At 47.3% G+C, this 20,697-nt stretch overlaps 2 protein-coding genes across 2 annotated transcripts in view; both read left to right on the top strand.

Annotated features, from left to right (window-relative positions):
* The window catches only part of OPA3 (OPA3, outer mitochondrial membrane lipid metabolism regulator), a 57,329-nt gene extending 37,169 nt beyond the window's left edge, over positions 1-20,160 (top strand). Inside the window, exon 2 of the mRNA XM_025366812.1 lies at positions 18,483-20,160. Within this exon, the coding sequence (XP_025222597.1) occupies positions 18,483-18,883 (401 nt within the window). The 3' untranslated portion in view covers positions 18,884-20,160. The remainder of the gene's footprint in view (positions 1-18,482) is intronic.
* Positions 4,505-5,968, top strand: LOC112612764 (60S ribosomal protein L7a-like). The gene is made up of 2 exons (XM_025367679.1): positions 4,505-4,573; positions 5,204-5,968. Exons 1-2 carry the CDS (start codon positions 4,505-4,507, stop codon positions 5,909-5,911), a joined length of 777 nt encoding a protein of 258 aa, XP_025223464.1. The 3' UTR covers positions 5,912-5,968.
* Positions 20,161-20,697: the final 537 nt, after the last annotated feature.

The following is a 20,697-nucleotide window of genomic DNA, read 5'->3' as shown; positions in this document are numbered from 1 at the left end:
TCCCCACAGGAAATATCCCCAGCGCTCAGCAGTAACCCCCACTGCGCGCAGATCTCAGAACCTCCACCTCAATCTACAGCCATGTGCCACAATAAGAAGCAGAGTTTTAGGCCAGGCGCGGTGGCTTACGCCTGTAATCTCAGTATTTTGGAAGACTGAGGTGGGAGGGTCACTTGAAGTCAGGAGTTTGAGACCAGCCTGGCCAACATGGTGAAACCCCGTCTCTAATAGGAATACAAACATTAGCCAGGTGTGGTGGTGCACGTCTGTAATCCCAGCTACTTGGGAGGCTGACATAGAAGAATTGCTTGAGCCCGGGAGTTGGACGTTGCAGTGAGCCAAGATTGCACCACTGCACTGCAGCCCAGGTGCCAGAGCGAGACTTGGTCTCAAAAAAACAAAAACAAAAAAAATTAGCCCAGCATGCTGGCACACACCTGTAGTCCCAGCTACTTGGGGAGCTGAGGCAGGAGGATCGCTTGAACCCAGGTAGTTGAGGCTGCAGTGAACTGAGATCACGCCCCAGCACTCCAGCCTGGCGGACAAAGTGAGACCCTGTCTCAAAAAAAAAAAAAGCAAGGCCGGGCGCGGTGGCTCAAGCCTGTAATCCCAGCACTTTGGGAGGCCGGGACGGGCGGATCACGAGGTCAGGAGATCGAGACCATCCTGGCTAACACGGTGAAACCCCGTCTCTACTAAAAATACAAGAAAATTAGCCGGGCGAGGTGGCGGGCGCCTGTAGTCCCAGCTACTTGGGAGGCTGAGGCAGGAGAATGGCGTGAACCCGGCGGGGCAGAGCTTGCAGTGAGCCGAGATCGCGCCACTGCACTCCAGCCTGGGGCACAGAGCAAGACTCCGTCTCAAAAAAAAAAAAAAAAAAAGCAGAGTTTGTATAATCCATCGTGTGCATATTTATACAATAATTTACAATTCTATGTATTTTAAAAGTGTACAATTCATGTATTATGTGACATACAATGGAGTATAAAATATGTATTTTATGTCATGTGTAACATAAATCGTATATTATATGTAGTATATATGCTTATGTACATATCATTGAAATGAAAGTTTCATTAATTACCCTTAATATTTGCAGTTCAGTTTAATATTGTCTGTTTTATTATATTCCATTTCATGAAGAATAACTACAGATATATGTGCATTGTATTACTTAATATATATTATAAATGTGTGAAACCCATTATGTGTGTTTTATAACACATTGATGATATGTTAATATCATACATTATATATTATATGTCTTGTTAGAATAAGTTTCTCTGAATAATAATTGCTCTTATGTGTGATGGGCAACTTTGTTACTTTTTTTTTTGAGACAGTCTCGCTCTGTCACCCAGGCTGGAGTGCAGTGGCGCCATCTCGGCTCACTACAACCTCCGCCTCCCGGGTTCAAGTAATTCTCCTGCCTCAGCCTCCTGAGTAGCTGGGATTACAGGTGCCTGCCACCACACCTGGCTAATTTTTATGGGTTTTTTGTTTGTTTGTTTTTGTTTTTTTGAGATGGAATTTTCCTCTTGTTACCCAGGCTGGAATGCAATGGCACGATCTTGGCTCACCACAACCTCTGCCTCCCGGGTTCAAGCGATTCTCCTGCCTCAGCCTCCCAAGTAGCTGAGATTACAGGCGTGCGCCACCATGCCCAGTTAATTTCCTATTTTTGTTTATTTATTTATTTTGAGACAGAGTTTTGCTTTTGTTGCCCAAGCTGGAGTGCAATGACATGATCTCAGCTCACTGCAACCTCCACCTCCCAGGTTCAAGCGATTCTTCTGCCTCAGCCTCCTGAGTAGCTGGGATCACAGGCATGTGCCACCATGCCAAGCTAAATTTTATACTTTTGGTAGAGATGGGGTTTCTCCATGTTGGTCAAGCTGGTCTCGAACTCCTGACCTCAGGTGATCGGCCTGCCTTGGCCTCCCAAAGTGCTGGGATTACAGGTGTAAGCCACTGCGCCCGGCCAAATTTTGTATTTTTAGTGGAGACAGTGTTTCATCATGTTGGTCAGGCTGCTGTCGAACTCCCGACCTCAGGTGATCCGCCTGCCTCACCCTCCCAAAGTGCTGGGATTACAGGCATGAGCCACCGCGCCTGGCCCCCATCATCCCTTTTTATGGCTGAATAATAGTCCATTGTAAGGCTAGAGCACAATTTGTTTATTCATGCCTCTGCCAAACGTTGGGGTTGTCTCTGCCGCGTGGTGGCTATGAATAGGGCTGCTATGAACGTGCATGTAGCGTGCAGTCTTTTTAGGCTTAGATCGTTTGTCTCAAGAGCAGTGAAGCATCATGGGAAGGGCATGGGCTCTGATCCCAAAATACCTGGAGTCAGTCCCTAGCTCTGCCTCAGTAGGGTGAGCTTGGGCCAGCCACTGGGTATCTTGTGCCTGATAACAGAACTTCCTTTGTAAGGTTATTATGAAAGTGAATCAATCAATACATGCAAAACACTTAGGAAGCTGCTTAGCACAGAGTAAACAGTTGCAAAATGACTCTGCATTGCCAGCAACAGGAACCTTCCTGGGCTAACTGAAGCAGAAAAAGAACTTACTAGAAGGATATCAGGTAGCTCACTGGCTAAGAAAACCAGCAGGAACCTTGACAGGTTTATAGTTAGAGATGCCGATTCTGTAACAGAGACCCAAGATGTGTAATGATACTGAGTGAATGGAGTTTACTTCTTGCTCTTAAAACAGTAACGTTGGCCAGTTGCAGTGCTCACACCTGTAATCCCAGCACTTTGGGAGCCTCAGGCAGGAGGATTGCTTGAGCTCAGGAGTTGGAGAACAGCCTGGGCAACATAGCAAGACTCCTCCTCTACAAATACAAATAAATCATAAAAATTACAATACAGCTGGGCACAGTGGCTCACGCCTGTAATCCCAGTACTTTGGGAGGCCAAGGTGGGCAGATCACTTGAGGTCAGGAGTTCGAGACTGGTGAAACTCCATCTCTGCTAAAAATACAAAACTTAGGCGTGGTGGTGTGTGCCTGTAATCCCAGGTACTCAGGGGGCTGAGGCAGGAGAATCACTTAAACCCAGGAGTTGGAGGTTGCAGTGAGCCAAGATCGCATGACTGCACTCAAGCCTGGGCAACAGAGCGAGACTCTGTCTCAAAAAAAAAAAAAATTAAAAATAAAAATAAAAATAGGCCAGTCATGCTAGCTTATGCTTGTAATCCCAGCACTTAGGGAGGCCAAAGCTGGAGGATCGCTTGAGCCCAGGAGTTTGAGACCAGCCTCTGGGCAATATACAGAGATGCTATCTCTACAAAAATACAAAAGTTAGTCACACGTGGTGGCTTGCTCCTCTAGTCCCAGATACTCAGGAGGCTGAGGTGGGATGGCTGCTCGAGCCGGAGAGTTGCAGCTTGCAGTGAGCTGAGATTGTGCCACTGCACTCCAGCCTGGGCAACAGAGTGAGACCCTGTCTCAAAAATAAATAAATAAATAAATAAATAAACAAACAAAATAAAACAGTGAAGTCATGGGCCGGGCACGGTGGCTCACACCTGTAATCCCAGCACTTTGGGAAGCCAAGGTGGGTGGATTGCGAGGTCAGGAGATCGAGACCATCCTGGCCAACATGGTGAAACCTGTCTACTAAAAATACTGAAATTAGCTGGGCTTGGTGGCGCGTGCCTGTAATCCCAGCTACTTGGGGGGCTGGGGCAGGAGAATCGCTTGAACCAGGGAGGTGGAGGTTGCAGTGAGCCGGGATCATGCCACCGCACTCCAGCCTGGTGACAGAGCGAGACTCCATCTCAAAAAAAAAAAAAACACCACCAAAACAGTGAAGTAATGTACCACATAATGAGGTTTCTGTCAACAACAAACCGCATATACAACAGTGGTCTCGTAAAATGATAATAGCATATTTTTACTGTACCTTTTCTACGTTTAGATGTGTCTAGACATGCAAATACTTACCATTGTGTTGTAACTCCCTGCAATTTTCAGTACAGTCACATGCTGTTTAGGTTTATAGCCTAGGAGCAGAAAGCTCGACCACGTAGCCTAGGTGTGTAGCAGGCTACACTATCTAGGTTTGTGTAAGCCCACTCTGTGATGTTTGCACAATGACGAAATCACCAAACAATGCCTTTCTCAGACTGTGTCCCTGTCATTAAGCAATGCACAGCTGTACTAGCTGGGAACAGGTTGGCAGGGCAGCCCTCCTCCTCCACACTGTCATTCAGGGACTCAGGCTGTTGCAACTCTGCCATCTTCAGTGTGTTTATTTCAAAGTCCCCCTGGGGATGGTCTTCATGAGGACACAGCATGGCTTGTATGGACCAGGGCTGGAAGTAACCCACTTCACTTGGCTGGCTTATTTTTCCTAGAACTTGGTGCCCTGACCACACCTAACTGCCCCTAACTATAGTCCCTGGCTGGGCAGCCACTTCTCAGCAAGGAGTCTGTCTGTTGGGTTGCAGCGAGCATGAAGCACTGGGGGACTCCAAGGTCAGAAGGCTGTCAGCACCATGGGTACCACCCCCCACCACTGCCCTGGACCTACCCCACCGCCTAATATGGATCCTAGGGGTCTCTTTGTATCCTTGAAGCCTTCCCCAAGATTTCAGGTTCAGGCCAGGTATGGTGGTTCACACCTATAATATCAGCACTTTGGGAGGCCGAGGTGGGAGGATCGCTTGAGCCTAGGAGTCCAAGACCAGCCTGAGAAACATAGTGAGACCCTGTTTCTATAAAATGTTTCAAAATGCGCCAGGTGTGGTGGTGCGTGCCTATAGTCCCAGCTATTCAGGAGGCTGAGGCAGGAGGTTTGCTTGAGCCCAGGAGGTCGAGGCTTCAATAAGCCATCATTGCACCACTGCACTCCAGCCTGGCTAGCAGAGTGAGACTCTTTCTCAAAAAAAAAAATGTATCTTGGCCGGGCGCGGTGGCTCAAGCCTGTAATCCCAGCACTTTGGGAGGCCGAGACGGGCGGATCACGAGGTCAGGAGATCGAGACCATCCTGGCTAACACGGTGAAACCCCGTCTCTACTAAAAAATACAAAAAACTAGCCGGGCGAGGTGGCGGGCGCCTGTAGTCCCAGCTACTCGGGAGGCTGAGGCAGGAGAATGGCGTAAACCCGGGAGGCGGAGCTTGCAGTGAGCTGTGATCCGGCCACTGCACTCCAGCCTGGGCCACAGAGCGAGACTCCGTCTAAAAAAAAAAAAGAAGAAGAAAAGGCCTAAGAATTTTGGCATTGGACAGGACATCCAGCCCAAAAGAGACCTCACCCGCTTTGTGAAATGGCCCCGCTATATCAGGTTGCAGCGGCAGAGAGCCATCCTCTATAAGCGACTGGAAGTGCCTCCCGCGATTAACCAGTTCACCCAGGCCCTGGACCGCCAGACAGCTACTCAGCTGCTTAAGCTGGCCCACAAGTACAGACCAGAGATAAAGCAAGAGAAGAAGCAGAGGCTGTTGGCCCGGGCCGAGAAGAAGGCTGCTGGCAAAGGGGATGTCCCCACTAAGAGACCACCTGTCCTTGGAGCAGGAGTTAGCACCGTCACCACCTTGGTGGAGAACAAGAAAGCTCAGCTGGTGGGGATTGCAGACGACGTGGATCCCATCGAGCTGGTTGTCTTCTTGCCTGCCCTGTGTCGTAAAATGGGGGTCCCTTACTGCATTATCAAGGGGAAGGCAAGACTGGGACGTCTAGTCCACAGGAAGACCTGGACCACTGTCGCCTTTACACAAGTGAACTCGGAAGACAAAGGCGCTTTGGCTAAGCAGGTGGAAGTTATCAGGACCAATTACAACAACAGATACGATGAGATCTACTGTCACTGGGGTGACAATGTCCTGGGTCCCAAGTCTGTGACTCGTATCGCCAAGCTCGAAAAGGCAAAAGCTAAAGAAGTTGCCACTAAACTGGGTTAAATGTACACTGTTGAGTTTTCTGTGCATAAAAATAATTAAAATACAAATTTTCCTTCAAAAAAAATTTATCTTATTTATTTTGTTTTATTTTTTAGTAGAGACAAGGTCTCCCTGTGTTGCCCAGGCTAGTCTCAAACTTCTTTACTCAGATGATCCTCCTGCCTCGGCCTCCCATAGTGCTGGAATTACAAGCCTGAGCTGCTACACAAGGCCCCAATTAAATGAAGGGTAACTATGTATCCAGCCAAGAACAGTGGACCTCCCAGACCCCCCTATAGTACAGGATGGCTATGTGGGATGGGGGTTCTGTAAAATTCAGTGACTTTTCCATAAAAAGTGACAGATTAGACATACACTTCCTCTGACACCCCCTGCCCCCACCTCCTGCCTGGAAGGAGGCTGTGATGCTAAGGGGCAGCAGGCATCTTTTGGGCATGTGGCTAAGAGCCCCGTAATGAGGACGGTAGGGCTGAACCAGGAGCCTGGGTTCCCGGTGACTTCATATGGCAGCCTTCTGGTTGTGGGAGACTAGTCCCCATACGGGGAAGCCATGGGTTTCTCCAGTTTCTGTTGCAGCCTGTTCCTGACTCGGACTCACAGCCGTGGCATGTCCCCAGTCCAACAGAGGGGTTTAGATTCTGGAAAATCAAAAACCTCAGAAATACAGACATTCATTCCTGAGGTCTCTGAGTTAGGCGGGATCCACTTGGGCCCAGCATAGAGACTGTGAACCCCACCTCCCCACCCACCCCCCCTACCATTCATGACAGCATTTGCCAATTCCAGTGAGAGAGGTCCTGGACCCCGGTGTTCTGGCTTTTTTGCTTGTTTGTGTTTTGAGACGGAGTCTCTCTCTGTCACCCAGGCTGGAGTGCAGTGGCGCCATCTTGGCTCACTGCAACCTCCACCTCCCAAGTTCAAGTGATTCTCCTGCCTCAGCCTCCCAAGTAGCTGGGATTACAGGCACCCGTCACCACGCCCACCTGATCTCAGGTGATCCACCTGCCTTGGCCTCCCAAAGTGCTGGGATTACACATGTGAGATGCTGCGCCTGGCCTTTTTTTTTCTGAGACTCACTCAGTCACCCAGGCTGCAGTGTAGTGGTACAGTCACAGCTCACTGCAGCCTCAACCTCCCAGGCTCAAGCAATCTTCCCACTTTAACCCCCCAAGTAGCTGGGACTACAGGTATGAGCCACCGCACCCTGGCCTGTTTTGTTTGTTTAAACAGCTTTATCAAGGTATAATCTACACACCATGAAACTCACCCTTTGTTTTCTTTTCTTTTTTTATTTTTTCTTTTTCTTTTTTTTATTATACTTTAAGTTCTAGGGTACATGTGCATAACGTGCAGGTTTGTTACATATGTATACTTGTGCCATGTTGGTGTGCTGCACCCATCAACTCATCAGCACCCATCAACTCGTCATTTACATCAGGTATAACTCCCAATGCAATCCCTCCCCCCTCCTCCCTCCCCGTGATAGGCCCCGGTGTGTGATGTTCCCCTTCCCGAGTCCAAGTGATCTCATTGTTCAGTTCCAACCTATGAGTGAGAACATGCGGTGTTTGGTTTTCTGTTCTTGCGATAGTTTGCTGAGAATGATGGTTTCCAGCTGCATCCACGTCCCTACAAAGGACACAAACTCATCCTTTTTTATGGCTGCATAGTATTCCATGGTGTATATGTGCCACATTTTCTTAATCCAGTCTGTCACTGATGGACATTTCGGTTGATTCTAAGTCTTTGCTATTATGAATAGTGCTGCAATAAACATACGTGTGCATGTGTCTTTATAGCAGCATGATTTATAATCCTTTGGGTATATACCCAGTAATGGGATGGCTGGGTCATATGGTACTTCTAGTTCTAGATCCTTGAGGAATCGCCATACTGTTTTCCATAATGGTTGAACTAGTTTACAATCCCACCAACAGTGGAAAAGTGTTCCTGTTTCTCCACATCCTCTCCAGCACCTGTTGTTTCCTGACTTTTTAATGATCGCCATTCTAACTGATGTGAGATGGTATCTCATTGTGGTTTTGATTTGCATTTCTCTGATGGCCAGTGATGATGAGCATTTTTTCATGTGTCTGTTGGCTGTATGAATGTCCTTTTTTGAGACATGTCTATTCACATCCTTTGCCCACTTTTTGATGGGGTTGTTTGTTTTTTCTTGTAAATTTGTTTGAGTTCTTTGTAGGTTCTGGATATTAGCCCTTTGTCAGATGAGTAGATTGCAAAAATGTTCTCCCATTCTGTAGGTTGCCTGTTCACTCTGATGGTAGTCTATTTTGCTGTGCAGAAGCTCTTTAGTTTAATTAGATCCCATTTGTCAATTTTGGCTTTTGTTGCCGTTGCTTTTGGTGTTTTAGACATGAAGTCCTTGCCCATGCCTATGTCCTGAATGGTATTACCTAGGTTTTCTTCTAGGGTTTTTATGGTATTAGGTCTAACATTTAAGTCTCTAATCCATCTTGAATTAATTATATTTTTTATTTTTTAATTTTTTTGAGACAGAGTGTCACTCTGGCACCCAGGCTGGAGTGCAGTGGCATGATCTCAGCTCACTGCAACTTCTGCCTCCTGGGTTCAAGCGATTCTTCTGCCTCAGCCTCCCGAGTAGCTGGGACTACAGGTGCCTGCCACCACACCTGGCTAATTTTTGTATTTTTAGTAGAGATGGGGTTTCACCATGTTGGTCACAATGGTCTCAATCTCCTGACCTCGTGATCCACCTGCCTCAGCCTCCCAAAGTGCTGGTATTACAGGCATGAGCCACTGCGCCCGGCCGAAACTCACCCATTTTAAGGGTAAGATTTGATGATTTTCAGTAAACTGACATGGTTATGCAACCATCTCCACATTCCAGTTTCAGAACATTTCCATCATCTCCAAAAGATCCCTCACATTCATTTGCAGTGACTCTCCATTCGCCTCCTTCCTTCATCCCCTAAAAATCACTGATCTCAATAGATTTCTGCCTCAATAGATTGCATTATTTGAGCATTTCATATAAATGGAGTCATACAATGCATGGTCCATTTTATTGCATGAATATCTCATTCCTTTTTTTTTTTTTTTTTTTTTTTGTGACAAGGTCTGGCTCTGTCACCCAGGCTGGAGTGCAGTGACACGCTTTCTGCTCACTGCAACCTCAACCCCACCCCCGTCCAGTAGCTGGGACTACAGGGACACGCCACCATGCCGGGCTAATTTTTGTGTTTTTTGACTGGGTGCAGTGTTCATGCCTGTAATCCCAGCACTTTGGGAGACAGAAGTGGGTGGATAGCTTGAGGTCAGGAGTTTGAGACCAGCCTGGGCAACATAGTGAGACGTCATCTCTACAAAACATACAAAAATTAGCTGAGCGTGGCAGAAAAAATAAAAACATTAAAATTCTTTTGTGATGTTTTTGTAGAGAAGGGGTTTCACCATGTTGCCCAGTCTGGTCTTGAACTCCTGGGTTCAAGCGATGAGTAGCCTCCCAGAGTGCTGGGAATACAGGTGTGTAAGCCACTGTACCTGGCCTATGTTTAACTTTTTTTTTTTTTTTTTTTTTTTTTTTTTTTTTTTTGAGACGGAGTCTTGCTCGGTAGCCCGGGCTGGAGTACAGTGGCCGGATCTCAGCTCACTGCAAGCTCCGCCTCCCGGGTTTACGCCATTCTCCTGCCTCAGCCTCCCAAGTAGCTGGGACTACAGGCGCCCGCCACCTCGTCCGGCTAGTTTTTTGTATTTTTAGTAGAGACGGGGTTTCACGGTGTTAGCCAGGATGGTCTCGATCTCCTGACCTCGTGATCCGCCCGTCTCGGCCTCCCAAAGTGCTAGGATTACAGGCTTGAGCCACCGCGCCCGGCCTATGTTTAACTTTTTAAGAAACTGCCTGGGTGGCCGGGCGTGGTGGCTCACGCCTGTAATCCCAGCACTTTGGGAGGCCAAGGCAGGTGGATCACGAGGTCAGGAGTTCGAGACCATCCTGGCCAACATGGTGAAACCCCATCTCTACTAAAAATACAAAAAATTAGCTGGGCGTGGTGGTGCGTGCCTGTAGTCCCAGCTACCCGAGAGGCTGAGGCAGGAGAAGTGCTTGAAACCAGAGGGCGGAGGTTGCAGTGAGCCAAGATCGCACCACTGTACTCCAGCCTGGGCAACACGAGCAAAACTCCATCTCAAAAAGAAAAGAAAAAGAAAAAGATACCATCCTCTTTTGTGAGTCAAGTCATTTTCCACTGGGTTCTCTACCTTTCCCCTTTTGATTGGCAGGAGGTTTCTGTATGTCCAGAATTTGAGTTATTTGTCAGATTGATGTATTGGCATCAATTTTCCACTGGCTTCTCTACCTTTCCCCTTTTGATTGGCAGGAGGGTTCTCTACCTTTCCCTTTTTGATTGGCAGGAGGTCTCTGTATGTCCAGAATTTGAGTTATTTGTTGGATTAATGTATTGCCATCAATTTTCCACTGGGTTCTCTACCTTTCCCCTTTTGATTGGCAGGAGGTCTCTGTATGTCCAGAATTTGAGTTATTTGTCAGATTGATGTATTGCAATAAATTTTCCACTGGGTTCTCCACCTTTCCCCTTTTGATAGGCAGGAGGGTTCCTCTACCTTTCCCCTTTTGATTGGCAGGAGGTCTCTGTATGTCCTGCATTTGAGTTATTTGTCGGATTGATATATTGCAAATGGCTTCTTCCAGTCTATGATTTGCCTTTTCCCTCTCTTGCTGGCATGTTTTGAAGAATGAAAGTTGTTTTTGTTTTGTTTTGTTTTGTTTTGTTTTGTTTTTTTGAGACAGAGTCTTGCTCTATTGTCCAGGCCTGAGTGCAGTGGCACCACCACAACTCACTACAGCCTTCAACTCTCGGGCTTACATGATCCTCGTAGCTCAGCCTGCTGAGTAGCTGGGAGGCGGAGGTTGCAGTGAGCCAAGGTTGCACCACTGCACTCCAGCCTGGGCGACAGAGCGAGACTATATTTCAAAAAACAACAAACAAAAAAGAAGTTCAAGACAAGCCTGACCAACATGACGAAACCCCATCTCTAATAATTTTTTTTTTTTTAATTAGCCTGGCATGGCGGCAGGTGCACCACCATACCCAGCTAATTTTATTTATTTTTTGTAGAGATAAGGTTTCACCATGTTGCCCAGTATGGTCTTGAACTCCTTCTCTGAAGCAATCCTCCCACCTTGGCCTCCCAAAGCACAGAGTTTATAGGCATGAGCCAGTACACCCAGCCTCCTACTTTTTTGTTTTTATATAAAAGTGTTATATTTGTGCCTCTCATATTTTGATCAGCAATCCCTGTGGAATAAATTTTTGTGTATTATGTGAGGTAGATGTTAAAGTTTATTTTTTTGTCTGCGCATATTCAGGTGATCCAATGACATGTCTGGAAAAGGCCATTCTTATCCCGCTGCACCACAGTGTCACTTTCGTCACAAGTCATATGACTGTGCATGTGTGAATATTTCTGGATTCTCTACACTTTACCATTGGCCTGTCTATTCATGTGGAAATGCCACCCTGTTTTGATGATTATAGCTTTATGATAGCTTTATATCCGGTAGTGTAAGGTTTCTAGTTTTTCTCTTCAATGTTACTATTCTTGGCCCTTTGCGTTTCCATACACTTTTTTTTTTTCTTTTTTTTGAGACAGAATTTCACTCGTCACCAAGGCTGGAGTGCAGTGGTGTGATCTTGGCTTACTGCAACCTCTGCCTCCCAAGTTCAAGCTATTCTTCTGCCTCAGCCTCCCTATTAGCTGGGATTATAGGTGCCCGTCACCATGCCTGGCTAATTTTTTTGCATTTTTAGTAGAGATGGGTTTTTGCCATGTTGGCCAGGCTGGTCTTGAACTCCTGACCTCATGTGATCCGCCTGCCTCAGCCTCCCAAAGTGCTGGGATTACAGGTGTGAGCCACCGCGCCTGGCCTGCATTTTTTTTTTTTTTTTTTTTTGAGATGGAGTCTCGCTCTATCACCCAGGCTGGAGTGCAGTGGCCAGATCTCAGTTCACTGCAAGCTCCGCCTCCCGGGTTTACGCCATTCTCCTGCCTCAGCCTCCTGAGTAGCTGGGACTACAGGCGCCCGCCACCATGCCCAGCTAGTTTTTTTGTATTTTTAGTAGAGACGGGGTTTCACCGTGTTAGCCAGGATGGTCTCGATCTTCTGACCTCATGATCCACCCATCTCGGCCTCCCAAAGTGCTGGGATTACAGGCTTGAGCCACTGCGCCCGGCCCACATTTTTTTTTTTTTTAATTAATTTTTTTTTTGAGATGGAGTCTCGCTCTGTCACCCAGCTGGAGTGCAATCTCGGCTCACTGCAACCTCCACCTCCTGGGTTCATGCAATTCTCCTTCCTAAGCCTCCTGAGTAGCTGGGATTACAGGTGCATGCTACCACACCTGGCTAATGTTTTTATTTTTTCATTAGTGACAGGGTTTCACCATGTTGGCCAGGCTGGTCTCAAACTCCTGACCTCAGGTGATCCGCCTGCCTTGGCCTGTCAATGTACTGGGATTGCAGGTGTGATCTATCACACCCGGCAAGAAAACCAATTTCTAACAGGTTGTGGCAGCAGGCACCTTTAGTCCCAGCTACTCAGGAGGCTGAGGTGGGAGGATCTCTTGAGCTCAGGAGATCAAGGCTATAGTGAGCCATAATTGTGCTATTGCACTCCAGCTTGGGTGAAAGAGTGAGACTTCAACTCTTAAAAAAAAAAAAAAGAAAGAAAGAAAAAACAGTTATTATGTTCAAACAACTACATTGTGTATGTACAATTAAAATAATTTATAAACAAACTATATGACTAAGAAGAATAAGAACTAATTAGGCTGGGCATGGCGGTTCATGCCTGTAATCCCAGCACTTTGGGAGGCCAAGGCAGGTGGATCACTTGAGCCCGGGAGTTCGAGACCAGCCTGAACAACATGGCGAAACCCTGTCTTTACAGAAAATTACAAAACTTAGCCAGGCATGGTGTTGCATCCCTGCAGTCCCAGCTACTCAGGAGGCTGAGGTGGGTGGATCACTTGAGACTGCAGTAAGCTATGATTGTACCACTGCACTCCAGCCTGGGTGACAGACTGAGACCTTGTCTCAAAAAAAAAAAAAAAGTAAGAATTAATTTATCAAGATCACTGGATATAAGGTACAGAAATCAATTTATTGCTATAATCAGTACCAGCAACAAACAAATAGAAAATGAAATTTGAAATGTTGCCATCAAAATAGTATCAAAATATCTAATGCATAGGAATAAACTGAATTTATATGCAGGTATCTATTCTGTAAACTACAAAACATTATTGAGATAAATTCCTTAAAGACCTAAATGAAGAGAATACCATGTTCATGGATTGCATTGACAGGAAAATCTTTTCCTCTACTAATCTAGATCCCTGTTGTTGGGAACCTGTGAATTGATTAACAATAGACAGATCAACAGGTGGAGAGAAAAAGTTTATTTACACATTAGGCAAGGGAACTCTGTAATGAGTAACTCATTGAATAGCTGGAAGTAAAGGTTTATTTACCGACTTAAGAAAAAGGGGTTCAGGCTGGGCGCAGTGGCTCACGCCTGTAATCCCAGCACTTTGGAAGGCCAAGGCAGGGGATCACGAGGTCAGGAGTTCAAGACAAGCCTGGCCAACATAGTGAAACCCCATCTCTACTAAAACTACAAAAATTAGCCGGGCATGGTGGTGCGTGCCTGTAGTCCCAGCTACTTGGGAGGCTGAGGCAGGAGAATCGCTTGAACCTGGGAGGCAGAGGTTGTGGTGAGCCGAGATCACGCCACTGCACTCCAGCCTGGGCAACAGAGCAAGATTCCATCTCAAAAAAAAAAAGGAAAAGAAAAGAAAAAGGGGTTCAGTAGAAAAGTATGGATAGTTCTATTATTTTCTTTACTTTTTTTTTTTTTTTTTTTTGAGACAGAGTTTTGCTCTTGTCGCCAGGCTGGAGTGTGATGGCACGATCTCAGCTCACTACAACCTCCACTTCCCAGGTTCAAGCGATTCTCCTGCTTCAGCCTCGCAAGTACTGGGATTACAGGCAGCCGCCACCATGTCTGGCTAATTTTTGTATTTTTAGTAGAGATGGGGTTTAATTATGTTGGCCAGGCTGGTCTGGAACTCCTGACCTCAGGTGATCCACCTCAGCCTCCCAAAGTGCTGGGATTACAGGCATGAGCCGCAGTGCCTGGCCTCTATTGTTTTCCTGTGTGATTTTTAATTCTAATAGAGATGGACAGTCTGTCTCCTTTCTGGAATTTGCAGAAAACTCCCTCAGAGGGGGTTAATGGCAGTTGTATTTTCAGGAGGCTCTCCTTTAGTTCAGTAAGAGAAGTTTAGAGAACATATCAAGTGTTTTCACTGTAAAGTAATCTTTGTGCCAAAGCTGTGGATTCCTTCATTTGGAAGGTTCAATATTGTAAAGATATCATCTTATAAACTGATTTATAGATTCAAGTCAATCCCAATTCTATGCCAAAAGGTGTGTGTTTGTATATTTGTGCATGTGCATGTGTGTGCAGACTGACAAACTGATTGTAGAATTCACATGGATTGAGTCTGACTTATCTCCAGGCCAGAGTCAGAGGTGACAACCTGCCCACTGCTTAACGGTGGCTGTGGTGGACACATTTTATTTTGTAAAAATACAAAAACTAGCTGGGCGTGGTGGCACATGCCTGTAATCCCAGCTACTGGGGAGGCTGAGGCAGGAGAATCGCTTGAGCCTGGGAGGCAGAGATTGCAGTGAGTGGAGATAGTGTCATTGCACTCCAGCCTGGGGGAGAAGAGCAAAACTCCATCTCAAAAATAAAAATAAAAATAAAAATAATCCTAGGGCTGGGCACAGTGGCTCATGCTTGCAATCAGTACTTTAGGAGGCTGTGAGGCTGTGGTGGGAGGATTGCTTGAGGCTGGGAGTTTGAGACAAGGGTGGACAACATAGTAAGACCCCATCTCTTTTAAAAAATAAAATAATTTTAAAGCCCAATGAACACTAAACTTCCCTGTATGTTTGGACATTTTATAATCAAATTTTAAATAAAGACTATGAAAATCAGGGGAAAAAATAAGTTCTGAAAAGTCAACAAAACCTCCCACTGGTGTAACAAAAAGGAGCAATGAAAAAAACAGGAAAGGCAAATGAGATCAGTACAGGGTGGCATTCCAGACTGGGAAGGGGTAGGAGAAAGGTAGGAGAAAATGGAGAGGAGGCAACGGATAAGACACAGTTAGGGGGTCACCGAGACCACCCTCACTTCTGATATTTACTGCAAGCCCAGGAGTCTCCAAGACCACCATCAGTTTCAGTAATTTGCTAGAAAGACTCACAGAACTCACTAGGGTCAGTTATTCTCATGGTTGTGGCTCATTACAGTGAAAAGAATCAGATTACAATCAGCCCAGGGAAGAAGTCCATGGATCCAGGAGAGTTCCAAGTGCCAGTTTAATACCTGGTGCAGTTGTGGACAGCACTAACTTCTCCCAGTAATGATGAGAGACATGATATCACCCATCAGGGAAGTCTCCCTGAGCCTCGGTGTCCAGGGTTTTTAGTAGGGATAGGCATGTGGATAAGGCTGACCACTTGTGTGGCTCCCCTTAGATTCTAGCCCCTCCAGAGGTTAAGCTGATACCACATGGCCCAAAGGCCCTACCATAAATCACCACTATTAGCACAAACCATTTGGTGTGGCCCAAGTCCCCAGTTCAGGCTGTACATTCCAAGAACTAAAAAATTACCTCCCAGGAGTAAAAGGCAAAGGTCAGACCTCTATTTGGGTGAGGTTAATCCTTTACTGAGCAGACAAGAAAAATTCAAGGGCTAAAGAGAGAAACAGGATTTGGATAGAAGATAGTTTAAAGTAGTTTAAAGTAAGGGGAATGAGAAAAGCATCCATCTTGGTGTAATGTCAGTGCCACAGGGGTGACAACAAGCCCCTCTGCCTTTATACATCATGGAACCAGGCCACCAAACTGCTGAGGAATAGGATTTAGAACTAGTCATTCTGGGGCTAGAGTTTATCATCTAATCTAATGTGAAGGTGGAAAAAGATATTTCAGATATTCAAGGACTCAAAACACTGAGGTACTAAGCATCCTTTCTGCGAAAGGTATTTAGGGATATACTCCAGGAAAACTAGAATGAAATTCAACAAAGAGAATGCAAGTTTCTCAAAACAGGAGGAGCGATATGAAGGAGAACAGTCCTGCAGCAGCCCAGAGAACAGCCAGTGTATCCATGAGTATTTATTTATTTATTTATTTTATTTTATTTTATTTTTTTTTGAGACGGAGTCTCGCTCTGTCACCCAGGCTGGAGTGCAGTGGCCGGATCTCAGCTCACTGCAAGCTCCGCCTCCCGGGTTCACGCCATTCTCCTGCCCCAGCCTCCCGAGTAGCTGGGACTACAGGCGCCCGCCGCCACGCCCGGCTAAGTTTTTGTATTTTTAGTAGAGACGGGGTTTCACCGTGTTAGCCAGGATGGTCTCGATCTCCTGACCTCATGATCTGCCCGTCTCGGCCTCCCAAAGTGCTGGGATTACAGGCTTGAGCCACCGTGCCCGGCCCCATGAGTATTTATTTAATAAACAGAATAGGAGCAAACATCTGGATGATCTTAGTCCCATGGTGAATTTTTGTGGGTTGCATAGTTTGAGAATCATCATTCTAGGAAAAACTAAAACCTTCATACAGTAACATCAAAGTTGAAATAAAAGAAAACAAAAATGTGGCACGATATGAAGTAGCGAGTACAGCTGGTATTTAATGATAATGCTTCACACACCACTGGTTTAGTGAAATAAAAATACATCTTCATTATGGATCTACAGGATTAATATTTCCATAACCTTCATATTTTACATTGTCTATATTTTCAATTTCAGGCAGCACAAAGCATTGCACAAAGCAATTACATAGGTTACTAATAAACAGTAAAAAAAAATAGTCTGGGCGTGGTGGCTCATGCCTATAATCCAGCACTTTGGGAGGCTGAGGCAGGTGGATCACTTGAGGTCAGGAGTTCGAGACCAGCCTGACCAACATAGTGAAACCCTGTCTCTACTAAAAATACAAAAAAAAAAAAAAAAAAAAAAAAAGTAGCTGACATGATGTCGCACGTCATTGATCCAAGCTACTTGGGAGGTTAAGGCACCAGAATGGCTTGAATGTGGGAGGCAAAGGCTGCAGCGAGCCGAGATCACACCACTGCACTCCAGTCTGGGGGACAGAGTGAGACTGTCTCAAAATAAATAAATAAATAATAAATAAATAAATAAAGGCTGGGCGTGGTGGCTCACGTTTGTAATCCTAGCAGTTTGGGAGGCTGAGGCAGATGGATCATTTGAGGTCAGGAGTTTGAGACCAGCCTGGCCAAGATGGTGAAAACCCGTCCCTACTGAAAATACAAAAATTAGCTGGAAATTGCTTGAACCTGGGAGGTGGAGGTTGCAGTGAGCTGAGATGGTGCCACTGCACTACAACCTGGGCAACAGAGCAAGGCCCCATCTCAATAAAAAAAAAAACTATACATACATAAATAAAAATAAACAGTAAAAGAATAAAAATAAAAACCACTTGTAAAAATTGGGAGGGGAAAGGGAAGGAGGTAGAATATGTGACGAATTCCATGTAGTTCATGAGGTTGGAGGGGAATGCAGTGAAAAATCAAGTTACAATTTTTTTTTTTTTTTGAAATAGAGTCTCGCTCTGTCTCCCAGATTGGAGTACAGTGACATGATCTCGGCTCACTGCAGCCGCTGCCTCCCGGTTTCAAGCGATTCTCCTGCCTCAGCCTCCAGAGTAGCTGGTATTAGACGCCCGACTAATTTTTGTATTTTTAGTAGAGTGGGGGTTTCGCCATGTTGGCCAGGTTGGTCTCGAGCTTCTGACCTCAACTGAGCCACCTGTCTCAGCCTCTCAAAGTGCTGGGATTACAGGCGTGAGCCACCGCGCCCAGCGAAGTATGAATTTTTGATGGAATTAAGAGTTAGCCTCCGGGCTATGCACACCTGTAGACCCAGCACTTTGGGTGGCTTTGGCAGGAAGATCACTTGAGCCCAGGAGTTCAAGACCAGCCTGGACAACGCAAGGAGACCCCGTTTCTACCAAAAAAATTTAATAATTAGCCAGGCATGATGGCGCGCACACGTTGTCCCAGTTACTCTGGTGGCTGAGGCAGGAGGAGGAGGCCCAGGAATTTGAGGCTGCAGTGAGCCGTGATCTCGGCACTGCACTCCAGCCTGGACGATAGAGCGAAACCCTGGCTCAAAAGAAGAAAAAGAAATAAAACAAAAGAGCATCAGCATCTTCTGTGTTTATAAAGATGCAAAAGCTGACACTCCACCTTCACGTGAGTAAGTCATTAGTTAAGCAAGTTTTCCCTAGAGGATTCTGGGTGTGAGGCCTGCGCTTGTCTTCGTTAAGGCTCCCCCTCCAGCACGCGTCCGATTGTGGTGACCACATCCCCATTGCTACATCGGGGACATCGAGGCACAGAGGGGCTGAGCTTGCAGGAGGCTACCCTGCAAAAGATCCCTGACTCCAGTCTTTCCCCGCAGTGTACCACTGGCTGGAGATGCGGACCAAAATGCGCATCATGGGCTTCAATGCCGCTGCCGTCAAGCCGCTGAACGAGGGGGCAGCTGCCGAGCTGGGCGCGGAGCTGCTGGGTGAGGGCATCATCTTCATCACCGCCTGCAGCTGCCTGATGCTGGAGTACTGGCGCCACCAGTTGAAGCAGCGCCGCAAGGAAAAGGAGCGACGCATTGCTAGGGAGTCGCTGCAGGGCGAGGTGGGCCACTTGGGGCTGGCGCTCGAGGAGCTGCAGACGCAGGTGCAGGCCACGCAGATGCAGCTCGCCCTCGAGGAGCTGCGCGCTCAGCTGCAAGAGGTGCGAGCCCACCTCTGCCTCCGAGACCCGCCGCCTGCGCCCCCAGTTGTGCCGGCGTCGGAGAAATAGGAGGTCTCGGGGCCCTGGTCTTGGAGGTGACTACTGCCTGGACTGCGAAGTCTCCGTCTTGGCCTATTCTCCGCACTGTCCCATCCTGGACAGGCCCAGCTGACACCACCCAGTCCTTCGAGGGCGCCGCAGAGATGCTGGGCTGAAGCCGACCAACCTCCCTACTAAACTGCCCCAGTGGTACCTTCCACTGGGACTCCCCGCCTCCTGCAGGTGGAACGTTCCAAGAAGGACCCCGCCCTCTCCCACCCCGCCCCTGCCAGCGCATTGGTTGAGCACTTTGGAGAGGCAGCGCCTTTTATCAGACCCCACCTCCATCCGGCTAGGTAGGCCAGCAGGACGTCCACCACTTTTGGCAAAAGAAAATTGGATTCTGCACCTGGATTTAGCCACCTCTCATTCTGTCACCCGCACCCTCACTCACCTGAGTGGAGCCTTCCCCTAGGACGCTTATCTTTTGCACCAAACACCCACTACCTCCACCTCATTGGTACAGACCATTGTAAAGATGCACAAAGTTCGTACGGACTTCCTGACTCGCCCCCTTCCATCTACCTCAGTCTTAGGGGGAAGGGAGGTGGGGGTGAATCCTGCACAGTGTTAGCTCCAATAAGTCACCACCCTGTGGCTCCTGACCTTAATCCATCTTAGTACCTGCCATTGGCATCCTCCCCTCCCTGAGTGGATCGATCCAACAGAACCCCTCTCTTCTTCCACCTATGGCGCACCCTACTGGCATGGCTATGCTGGGTCTTCCAGGGCGACGCCTCCCAGCCTGGCATTCTGTAGTCTGTTCCAGCAGGACGTGGCCTTTTGGGAGGAAAAACCCATCTTGACCAGGGCTAGTCCATTCTAGCTCACCAGTCCCCAGTCCTGGACCTACTGCTACTGTCCTTTTATCTGGTCATCCCTCGCTGTCCTCTTCAGTTGCCTTTGCTAGGGACCGGCCTGTCCCTCTACTACCTAAGTCATCGTCAGTTCGCCCAACTTCCCTCCAAATCTGCCCCTCAGAGTACTCAGGGATCGCCCTTTCTTCCTGCCTTTGGACTGGCCCAGGTCTCCCTCCGCCCTCCTTCATGCAAAGGCCTCCTCCAGGGGGACTACCCGTCCCTCAGCCCTGAGGTCCCCCTGTCCAAGCGGGATATTCCACCAGGCCATATGACCTACCCACCCGACAGCTGAAGGGGGCGTGGGTGAGCTCTGTGACTCTGAATGCTACTTTTTACATACACTGTCAGCGTGTTATAATTAAAGGAGCTCTGGGGTAAAGATCTTAAGAATGTGTCTTAGAACCATGATGTGCGTCTGCAAAATGTCATTGAAATTAGGAAAGAAGGTCGGACACAGTGGCTCACGCCTGCAATTCCAGCACTTTAGGAGGCCAAAGCAGGAGGACTGCTCGAGGCCAGGAGTTAGAGACCAGTCTGGGCAACATAACAAGACCACATCTCTACGAAAAACAAAAATATTAGCTGGGCGTCGTAGCAAGCGCCTGTAGTCCCAGCTACTTCGGAGGCTGAGGCAGGAGGATCCCTTGAGCCCAGGAATTCAAGGCTGCAGTGAGCTGTGATCCTGCCACTACACTCTGGCCTGGGTGAAAGAGCAAGACCTCAACACATTTAAAAAAAAAAAAAGGAAAGAAGCTGGGAGAGTGGTAGAGTAGAGGCAGAGAATCATCTTATGAGCCCTTTCCCAAATCAGAAACTGAGGCCTGGGGTAAGCAAATGGACTTGCCCAAGGCCACACAAAGTGAGGCTTCTTCTGCCCCTCCTCCCCCCAGGGTGGTGAAGGGCAGGATGGGATGGGGAGGAAAT

This window comes from Theropithecus gelada, chromosome 19, assembly GCF_003255815.1.
Source record: "Theropithecus gelada isolate Dixy chromosome 19, Tgel_1.0, whole genome shotgun sequence".
NCBI lineage: Eukaryota > Metazoa > Chordata > Mammalia > Primates > Cercopithecidae > Theropithecus > Theropithecus gelada.
This window is presented reverse-complemented; position numbering and strand designations above follow the sequence as displayed.